At 38.7% G+C, this 11,444-nt stretch overlaps 1 protein-coding gene across 1 annotated transcript; it reads left to right on the top strand.

Moving 5' to 3' along the window:
* The first annotated feature begins 1,055 nt into the window (after positions 1-1,055).
* On the top strand, positions 1,056-4,709 carry LOC131067997 (wall-associated receptor kinase 2). Its single transcript, XM_058003184.2, has 4 exons — positions 1,056-1,955; positions 2,481-2,669; positions 2,796-4,013; positions 4,414-4,709. Exons 1-3 carry the CDS (start codon positions 1,064-1,066, stop codon positions 4,007-4,009), a joined length of 2,295 nt encoding a protein of 764 aa, XP_057859167.2. The 5' UTR covers positions 1,056-1,063; the 3' UTR covers positions 4,010-4,013; positions 4,414-4,709.
* Positions 4,710-11,444: the final 6,735 nt, after the last annotated feature.

The raw sequence follows: 11,444 nt of genomic DNA, 5'->3' as shown, positions 1-11,444 counted from the left end.
TAGTTGGCCTAAACAACATGTAGGTTCAAGGGGTGAACATTAGAGAATTCAAAAATATTTGAAAAAGATAGATTTTTGATTGATTGTTTGCAATGGAGTTAATCGGAAGTTAATGTTTGAAACTTCCGCTATAATTCCTAGCTAAGGCAGGAACTAATAATTGAACCTCTCACAATTACTAGCCCTCTCCTATTCTGCTTTTATTATGCTTTTAAATTTTATTATAAAATCTATTTTTACTCTATTTTGTGAAAAAAAATTTAAAAAGCCTGACTTTTCTCGGCAGTGTGCACTTAGATGCAATTTCCATATAAATAAGACTTTAATGGTTTCTTTAGTCAAATCAGGTTAATTTTTTCCGTAAAATTTCTTTTTGAGAAAGAAAAGTGAGGAATCTTCCCAGGGCACGTAGTATGTTTGCACCCATCCCTATAAAGTTGTGCAAATTTGTTGGCAGTCTTCAATCAGAGACATCTTTTCTTAGGTCTTCAAGTCACTTGACTCAGAGAATAAGCAATTAAATATATAAGAAAAAGAGATCAGGAATCCTTATCCTCTTTCCTGGACATGTCGAACTTTTGGACAACTCCTTTTAAATTTTGGAGTATAAGCAATTAAATATATAAGAAAAAGAGAGGAATCCTTATCCTCTTTCCTGGACATGTCGAACTTTTGACGACTCCTTTTAAATTTTGGAGTACATCAATTTTCCAATTTTTGTCAAATGTCAATTCCATTTTGCACAAAAGGAATTCCCTAAAGTTGCTCAAGTTTCGTCTCGAAAACTGTTGTGAAGGCTATCCGAGCTATATGCTGTAAAGTGAGGAATCTTTCCTGGAGACTTCTTTTTGGACTTCTGCCTGTACATTTTGGAGTATACCAATTTTCCAATTTTTGTCAAAAGTTAAACTGATTTTCCAATTTTTGTCAAAAGCTTGCTGAATTGCCATTGACTAAACTGGGAAGAATCCGATGCCATTGACTAAACTGTTTTGGAGCCGGAGGCATATATAGTGGGGTTTTGACATGTGCTCTTGGTCTTGAATCCCTTGGCTCAGAGAGTATGCAAAAGAAAATGGACATTGGAGATGTTTTTCGATTTTCAATTTATGTGTGTTTGGTGGGCTTTATCGCAGCAAAATGTGATCCTGAAACGTGTGGCTTGATGAGTTTGAGTTATCCGTTTTGGGTTCATAATTCTGACTGTGGGTACCCTGGTTTTCAGATCAAATGCAAGAAGGAGAAATCTACTGGGATTCTCGCTCCATTTCTTCCTGTCTTACTAGATACCAATAATAATGGTTTAGAGAGTACTGATTACAAGATTATGGAGATCAATTACACCGGTTACCTCATAATAAATTCTTCATCTCTCAAAGCCTGGTCATGTGAGGAAAAGGAAAGTAGTGTAAGAACATTACAGCTACCTCCAAAGGGGCCGTTCACTATTTCTATGTTGAATAGATTAGTGGTTATTGGCTGCCATACATTCGGTGCTTACACATATGATACATGGGGCGACGTGACATGTGTATCGGTATGTGTATCTCAGAGCGATCCGCCCTACTGCCGCTACGGCGGCTGCTGCGAAGTTAACATTCCAGATAATTGGAAGTGGTTAAATTTCACGGGTGGAGGCGTGTTTGGTTTGCGCAATCATTCTACCAACGCTTTTGATAGAAAGTGTGGTTTCTCCACTGTATTGGAGCCCTCCACCTTCACCCAAGTCGACAATGAAACAAACTTGTTTTGGGGAGAAGGCTTCAAGGCTTCTTACGGTCTCCGCCTTAACTGGGGTATCGGCCTTCAGAATTGCTCAATGGCTAAATCAACTGCCGATTGTTCTTGCTCCTCCAACGCAGAATGCATGAAATCTCCTTCATGGATGGGTCACGTATGCAAGTGTCTACCTGGATATGAAGGAAATGGCTACTCTAATGGCACAGGCTGCACAGGTATATCTGTCCTCTACAATTCTGTTAATTAGGTCCATGATTGCACACGTCTTTCATCTTCCAGTTGCTGGCAGCAGTATTCAATTTGTTTTCAAATTCTTTAATTACCTTTGTTTTCAAACTCTTTAGTTACCAGTCCACCATCGATAGTTCTCTGTCTATGTTCACAGTTGGTTGTAAGTTTCTTTAGCAAATTTGTAGGGAAGTCATTTGTCCTCAATGCTGTATAAATAAACATTATTTGATCAATAAAATATCATGCTTTTTTCTCTTTTATCTGTTACATTTCTCCTGCTCTGTTCTGTTGCTCTGTTTTCTATTTTTGTTGTTATTAACAGTTTTTTTCTTCAATACTTTTTCTTAAAATGCAAACCAGTAAATATTGTCAAGTATAATTTTTCCTTTGTTTTAGCAAACTTTTAATTTAAAAATATTTTTCTGCAAATTAACCTAATTTAATTAGCAATGAACATTTATGTTAAGTCTAAAGATCCGAATCGCCTAATAATGATGATGAATGACCAGACGTGGACGAGTGCATTAGTCTCAAATTGAATGAGTGCGTCGAACCGTTGAAAGGAGGAATATGCCATAATTTGGCAGGCGCTTACAATTGTTCATGTGCCAAGGGTTATATTGGAGATGGATATCAGAACGGTACACGCTGTGCCTCCACAAACTCAAATTATAACTCCATCATCCCAGCAATTATAGGTGATTTCTTCATATTCTATTTACACGCCTGATATTCAAGCTGAACATATATATCATTTACAGTCTCTTTATAAACGTTTGAATAAGCATGATCAATGAAAATTTCTGATTTCTGTTAAAGAGCAGGCTCTGTTTCTTCATTTGCTGGAGTCTCTTTGGGAGCTTGTGGATTATTTTGGTGCCTCAGGAGGCGTCGTTTGCGACAGAAGTTAATGGCAGAATTGCATGAAGAGATCGTTTCCCAGGGAGGAAAATGCTTGGAAATATTTTCCGAAAAAGAGCTGAAGAGAGCTTCCGAGTCTTATTCAAATAAATTGGGAGAAGGCAGCTTCGGAACGGTTTACAAAGGAAAACTTCGTGACGGCAGGCAAGTGGCGATTAAGAAGCCTGTATTGGCTGCCGAGGTGTTGTTCAACGAAGTTATAATTCTCTCTCTTATGAGTCACAGGAATATAGTGAAATTGCTTGGTTGCTGCATGGAATCAAAAAATCAACTTCTGTCGCTTGTATACGAATTTGTGTCGAATGGGACACTCGAGGAACATATACAGTCTCCAGAAAGTCGCTCGTGGCAAAGACGGCTGCAAATCGCCATCGAATCTGCAGAGGCTGTAGAATACATGCATCATTATGCCCCTCAGCCAATTTTCCATCGTGACATAAAATCCTCTAACATTCTCCTAGACGATAATTTCACTCCAAAAGTGGCAGACTTTGGTATTTCTCGTTTGCTACCTCTCAATAAGGCGTACCTCACTTCTGATTACCTCTCTGGCAGTCTCGGATATCTGGATCCCCAATTCAAGGCAACCCACCGGTTTACAAACAAAAGCGATGTTTATAGCTTTGGTGTAGTTTTGGTGCAGCTTCTCACTGGTGAACCTGCGGTGAAGTTTCGAGATAACACAACACATTATTTATCCAGCTATTTCCTATCTGCATATAATGAAAATCGTTTGAATGAGATCCTAGATCCCAAAGTAGAATTGAGTGACAGAACTGTAGAGCAGATGAATAAAATGGCAGAATTAGCAAAAGATTGCTTGCAAATGGAAGGAACTGCAAGGCCATCGATGAGAGAGGTAGTGGAGGAGCTTGGCTGGATAAGAGATGGGATAAGACAACCAGGGATATATAGGGGTGAGACTTTTGTTGAGAACGGGGGCGTTTCAAGGCAGACAACAATCAATCATTACGATGGGCATACCTCAGCTGAGAATTCTTGCCTAGATTTTCACACTTGTCCATCTCCTACTCCGATGACTACATCAGAGGACCCTTCCACAGCGTTGATTCAGATGTCAAATATGCATGGAAGATCATCATGCCAAAACAAGTAGTATGGTAAGCTATAATTATTTTATTTTTGGGTTTTTTCATTCATTTAAATTAGTGTTATTTCATAAAGAAAAAATCACTTTCATCCCAAAGAAAGAAATTAGGGTTGTGCTTTTTATTTATTTTTAAGTATCAAACTTTATATATTTTAATTATCGTAAAAACATATTTTATAAAATAAGATTTTGAGATGTTATTTTAATTTAATATATTAGTTTTTTGTTATAATAAAGTGATTTAAGAGAGAAATAAAAATTATTATAAATATAATTTGTGTCTTTTAGAAAATTAAATATAAAAATCAGTAGCTCTAGGGCAAACAATTATTTTTTATATAATAAATTGTATAAATAAAATAACATATTTTATCTTACATTTTTAATGTTCTTTTTATGTGTTATTACAGTTATAAACATTCATCATATATTCACATTTATATAATCGTGATATGTGAGGAGGACTACACAATGAAATAGGAATGTTCGATCTATTTCATAGCTTTATGCTCATGGACTACATTCATTTCAGCACAGCTACTCCCACTAGAATAACACATGGATTGGAATAGTTTATCAGAGTTTTAATGTTGGTAACTAATTTCAAGTTGTCAATTAGATGATCTATTAGTAAATTATTGTATGAGGTTTTATACCACTAGTTATTGGTGTTAATATCATTGTACTACACTAGTATTGATTATTTGGTAAAAAAAAGTTCAATCATCTCATAGATGATGTTTGTATTAAACACTACCAAATACAATCTTATACAAATTGATTGTCACAATATAGTATGAATGGCAATTTTGCTAATGATATGAATCCATGGTATTTAAATATCTCATATTACATTAAACATCACATCTATTATAATAATATATTACGTAATTTTATGCTCATATGAGATTACCCTCTCTACAAGCAACGCACACATCACTCTTCATACTTCCAAAATTTTCCAACTACTCACTACATTCTATGCATTAAATCTCTGACAATCATTTCACTTTATAGTAAAGAAATGGATCACATACTCTGGGTAGACGCTACCCAAGTCGACTAAGTTAAGTTGTAATTGGGAGAGCTAACCCAGGACACAAAATGATTGATGGACCGGGCTAATGTGTAAAGACGGTGAGAGGACCCTAGAGGAGAATCGTTGGATTTATGGGTGGCTGCAAGAAGTTGAGTCCTGCTTTTGGGCAAAAAGTGGAAGTGTTTTCTTTGTTTTTCAAATTTTTTATCAATTGATTTCAAAATTTGAGGCACTTAGAGATTGAATCTCAAATAACTTCAGTAATTGAAAATGTAGTGCTCGGAGTTTACTTTTCAAATATGTAATTTATTTCAATACCCACATGGTAGAAGTTGTGTTTTAGTATGCATTTTTAAAAACCACTTTTTCAAAAAGCCCATTTCAAGACCATACCACACGTGTATGACCACCATTTTTTGACACAAATAAATGAATTTTTGCAAATCCTTTAGGGAAACGATACCTAAGACACCAAATATTGATGAGAATATTTTTGCATTTTTTTATTGTATATTTTTTTTGTTAATTTTTAATTGACAATAAAGTATATTTTCAAAACATCGAGTGTATGACCACCATAATTTGATGAAAATTTCATATTTTTAAATTTATTTATTTTAATCTTCAAAAGAATTGTATGTATATTGATGTCATATTTTTTTTTTCTAAAAACCTAAAAACAAAAATGTTATTAAAGTTTTACCGAACCTCATTATTTTAGGTTTATGTACCACTCTTGACTAATAAATAATGTCAAAATCATAAAAATAATCTTATCACTATGAATTTTACTTTTTTGAAATCAAGACACTGAGAAATCTAATGGGTTATCGTTTCATCAAAAATTCGATCAGGAAGGCCCTCAAAAAATTAGGCCAAGGCAGAATTCTGATATTCTTTTACCTTAGCCATTTTTTTGGAGGTCCAAGCATAGGCTTGGTCCCACCAAGCCTAACCCGATGCCAAAACCAAGGCAGAGGGTTGTTTCTCGCTCCAACTTTTATGAAACAGGTGCCCGCTATTTAAAATTCAAAAAATGACTGCCTGTTTTGCTTTGTACCGTTGAAAGTGAAACGAGTACCTATTTTTTAGAATAAAGGCACCCATTTTTTAGAAACGGGCACCTATTTCTTAAAAGATCCATTGGGCAAAAAAATGGCCCACAAGGACAAATTTCAATGATTGAATGATTATTCAATCATTATCCAACAAGTTTGATCTGCAGAGAGAATATTTTGTTAAATAATTATGTTTTCTTGTCTTGTTATCGATTTGACAAGGAGATCCATTCAAATTCAAATTTTGGTGCAGCCATGGGATCAAATCAATGCAAAAAGAGGTGAAGGAAGGTTCTGACAGCTAAAGACATTGTAGCAAATAGAGAGAAGGAGGAAAAACGTCAACGAGAAAGAAGAGCAACAATTAGACAATTGAACAATTTTGGAGCTTCAAGTTCAACAATCATTTCAGAAGATGAGAACATCGAGGAAACCATAATGTTAAAGAAGAAAACACAGTAGAAGCAAATTTAAGTGCATCTTCTAGTCCATTATTGGATACAGGTATGTCTTCACAGCCCCATGTTTATTCTTATGAACAAATTGGTGATTTAGTAGAAGCAGGTTACTCATTAAATCAAATCCCGATTGAAAATCAAACCCCAAATGAAAGTAAAACTGAAATTGAAACCAAAATTGAAACCCCAATTGAAATTGAAAATCGTCCGGTATTTGAAATCAATAATGTGGATGTAGACATGGAAACACAAATTAAAAAAGAAACATGCTTGAATGATAATGAAATGAATTAATATTTTCAAATTAAAAGTGATGTGCTAGACAATCTTCTTGGCTTGGTTTCATGGAGACTATACACGGTGAAAATGGATAACAACAATATTGAAAGGCTAAATGAATTCAACCACAAAACCCTTGCCTAACAACAACAAAGATCCACCATAACATATGAAGATTACCTAAGACAATGCAAATCAAATGAAATCACAAAGATTATACCGTCACATGTCCAATAGGGTTTTGATCTCTATTCTTCCTATCTCCATTGATCTTGCTTGATATAGTTGCTCTCAGATTTTATGTGTGCACAAGAGCTCAACAAAGAACGGAAATGTGGTTGCAAGTGGGCTTGATTGCATATGCAAGTTCGAAAGCATAGTCGAGGTTGAATGCATAGTGAGGGTTTGCTAATGAAGGAAGCATCTCCTTATATAGAAGACACTATATGAAATGGATGGATAAGATTCAGAGGTGTAAAAGAGGTCGGCTATGATTAGAGGGTAGGTAAAGAAAATAATAAAATAATGAGAAGGTAGGTAGTGTATGAATTAAGAGATGAATGACATATGTATTTATTTAATTGATAGAAGAATTAGGCTAAAGTAATTAAATAAATAAAGATATTTATTTAATTAGACTGGACAATTTTAGGTGTCTACATTTTGCCCCTCTTTGAGACAATGCAGCTTGTCGTGTTGTTTCAAAGAAGATAATATGAACTGATACAAAGTTGCCCCAAGAGGGGAATGGTATGCCCCCTCGAGAGATTGGATGAAAATGTCTGGAAAGATCACAGACAATCTCTTGATAAGAAAGAAAGGCTAGAATGGACTGACCGGATAGGATAAAGTGACAAAGTCATGGGATAATGAAGACTGACTCGGGAAACGAGGGCTAGGGCTAGGGCTAGGGCAGTCCATAAGATAGACCACGAGGGGAAAACATCCTCATTGTCATCCACACATCTAAAAGATCAGAGTGCAGAGAGAGAATAGAGCAGCCGCAGTCAGCAGCGATGGCATTGGTGCATAGATTCGATCGCGTTTGCCGATATCAAAGGCTAGCAGATGCAGGAGAGCCGATAAGTACCTCAAAAACCTCCTTGTACTTTGTCACATTAATTATTGTCATAAATGCATGCTAGGTAGTGCAATAAATGCACTTTAGGATAATGTCAAAAAATGTCAAAAACGTGTAGGCACGTCTATGTTGGTGCCAAGCGCGTCTATGTTGGCTAGGCACATCTATGTTTGTGCCAGGCGCATCTGTGTCAAAAAAAGCATCTATGCTAAATGCAAGTGTGTTTGCATTGTGCAGGCATGTTTGTGTATTGTGGGCATGTCTGTGAAGGACAGGCACGTCTGTGCAGAGCATAGGCACGTCTATGTATTTCAGGCATGTCTGTGCAAAGCAGGCACGTTTGTGCAGTCTGTAAGCGCATTTATATCATGAAGGCATGTTTATGTCTTCAAGGGAAAATTGACAGTTCTGTGATGAACATACGTTGTCGATTGGATAAGCTGCTGAGAGGATACACTCAAGCAGATCCTCTAGGGAAGACTAGGATAGCAGATAGGGCTAGGATTGACAATTTTTTGATAGACATACGTTGCCAATTATGAAACTACTCAAGAGGATACACTCAAGCAGAGGCCCTAGGATAGGATAGATCGAGGCACTTTGTGATGAATAGTGAGTACCAAGACATAGTACTTTGTGATGAATAGGGAGTACCAATTAGGAGCAGCACTTTGTGATGAACAGGGAGTACCAATAGGAGCAGCACTTTGTGATGAACAGGGAGTGCAAATAACAAACAACACTTTGTGATGAACAGGAGTGCAAGAACACGTAGTACTTTGTGATGAACAGTGAGTACCACTAAGATAAATAGAAACACTTTGTAATGAACAGTGAGTGTCACTAGGATAGATGGCAACACTTTGTGATGAATAGTGAGTGTCACTCGGATAGATAGCAACACTTTGTGATAAACAGTGAGTGTCACTTTGACTGACATGATTGCTTTGCTTGACTGTAGGAGTACTTGCCTATACTGGAGTCACGAGAGAGATTCCCGTCAATGCAGAGGTTACGACCAGAGCTGACCTTCAAGGATAGGGATACCATTGAGGTTATGGGTCTAAGATATATTCTGTATGTACCTGAGTTTTGGGCGAACATGGGTTTGCTGACTGCGCTTGCTGAGAGGTGGCATTCAGAGACATGCACTTTTCATTTGCCTATGGGTGAGATGACAGTCACCTTAGAGGATGTGTACAGGATACTGAGGATATCGATCGATGGGGAGTTGATACCCTACGATCGAGATGGAGATAGGGAGGCATTGAGACGAGTGTTCCAGGATCCGGGACTGGAGATGAGGGCTGGACATGTGGCATGGGACATAATGACAACAATAGGACTGACACTACCAACAGTGCTAGGAGGAGTGATCAGTGGGTTCCTATGTCCAAACAGGGTGACACGAGGGTTGGTTGTGGGCTGGGGGAGCACCTTGGAGACACTGGTTACACAACATACCAGATATGCCTGGGGACCATGCATGCTAGAACACTTGTACTATGAGCTTTATTAGTTTTTTTATCATGGATCTGTAGGATTAGGTTGCGGAGTTACATTGTTGCAGGTTTGGGCATATGAGCATCTGCCAATCACACGGCTAATACATTTCAGAGTCTGGGGTCATGGACGTAGTTTTGTTCATTTATATGATATGATTACCTCACAGCCACAGATTGGCAGGTTGGAGCACTGGCGTCGAGTGATCGATGAGATTGACTGTGATATGGAGGTCGTACCATGAGTGCGAGCAGTGGGAGGATGATGCAGTGGATCTACCCTCTACCTTCAGGAGTAGATATCTGATTGGGCGGATGCCCTATGTACTGGAGAGGCAGTCGGTAGACAGGGTATGCAGGCAGTTTGGCAGGATCCACGGGGCTCTGGTATGTATGCGCGGACAGTGCGAGACCAGGCACACTTTGGGCCACTATTATCATATGATCAAGTCATGATGCAGCTGGTAGAGATGGTGCCCATGCCATGGGATATGTGGCCTGAGATTGAGGATCCAGGGATGGATGCAGAGTATACTACATATTGGGCAGAGCATCCATTTCCATGCCTGACAGACCCAGGTGAGCAGATGGATGGAGATGGCGGAGGGGATGGAGATGATGATGGAGATGGTGGAGGTAGAGGTCGATGAAGGAGGCCAGGTGCAGTTGGAGAGAGGAGAGTGGCTCCACAAAGAGAGGGTGGGGAGGAGAGATAGGCTCAGGTGGTGAGGGGTCATGGTGGATTGCCATTACAGGTGCCAGTAGCACAAGGTCCTAGACAGGTGCAGGTACAGGCATAGGCACAGGCATAGCCACTAGTACAAGGGAAGCCACAGGCACAGGGGGTCGAGGAGGAGGAAGATGAGCTATTTGAGCTGAGGAAGATCTGCCAGGGATAGGCACATGAGATCTAGGATCTGGAGAGGGAGACAGCTAGGCTCAAGAGACAGTTGAGGGATACTAAGCGGGAGCAAGATCAGGCTATCCAGTGCTACACTAAGGCTGAGACAGCATTGAGGGTTGGGAGGCAGGTGACAGATGACACAGGGGCTGGATATTCTTATGTTTTGCGAGTAGGGGAGGAGATCGGTTATTGGCAGGATCTGTATTATGGGGCAGTGCCACCCGATCAACGGGCTAGGAGCTTTCGGAGACCGTCGCGGACTACGACGACCACTGGAGGGATTCAGAGGAGACAGGCATCCAGCGGTGGGGTTATGGGTCCTCCACCACCACCGGATAGAGGGGGCAGGAGAGATGATCTTGGGGCAGGTCCTTCCAGGGCTCAGACTCCATTGAGGCCAGGCGGCTCCGAGGGAGGGAGTTCATCATAGCCTTAGAGGGCTCCCTATGTATCAATTTTGTACCATTTTTTATGATGATGTAGACACCTTCGAGTGATTGTAGCCATATGATTTTGGCATCATTGTATCATGACACTTATGATTATATATATGAGATGATTCATCCTTACGGCAGCTATATGCATGTGTACCTATGTGATGAGGTGTTTCATGATGTATGTTTCTGTGTGATGGTTATGATATGGATGCAAATATGTACATAATGATATGCAATATTTTTTTTTTTTTATGTCTTTAATATGTTTATGCAAATGCAAATGTGAATGTATGAAATGTAAATGGATATCACAAGAAGTAAAATGTGCTAATATGTGTTGCATGCAGGACGTGATGCAATTGTGATATCTATATGTATGTATGAAATGCTAACATGTCGTAATGCAGGTGCAACTACATGAAATGCAAATATTTTTGGCATGTCTTTATACTCAGTCATGTGATAGTAGGCTACACAAACTCAAGAAGGATGATGGAAGTCAATCAAGAAAGGGGGATGGAAGATAGAAGATATGAAAGTGAAAAGAGCTTCTTGTGCGTTATCATCATTGAGCTTTATTATGGCAAAATAGGTTATGACAATCGAGGCATATGTTCAACCCAGAAAGTAATTGTACCTGTTTGCATGGAGATAAGACAAACACAAACAAGGAATACCCCAGT

Source organism: Cryptomeria japonica, chromosome 5, assembly GCF_030272615.1.
Source record: "Cryptomeria japonica chromosome 5, Sugi_1.0, whole genome shotgun sequence".
Lineage (NCBI taxonomy): Eukaryota > Viridiplantae > Streptophyta > Pinopsida > Cupressales > Cupressaceae > Cryptomeria > Cryptomeria japonica.
This window is presented reverse-complemented; position numbering and strand designations above follow the sequence as displayed.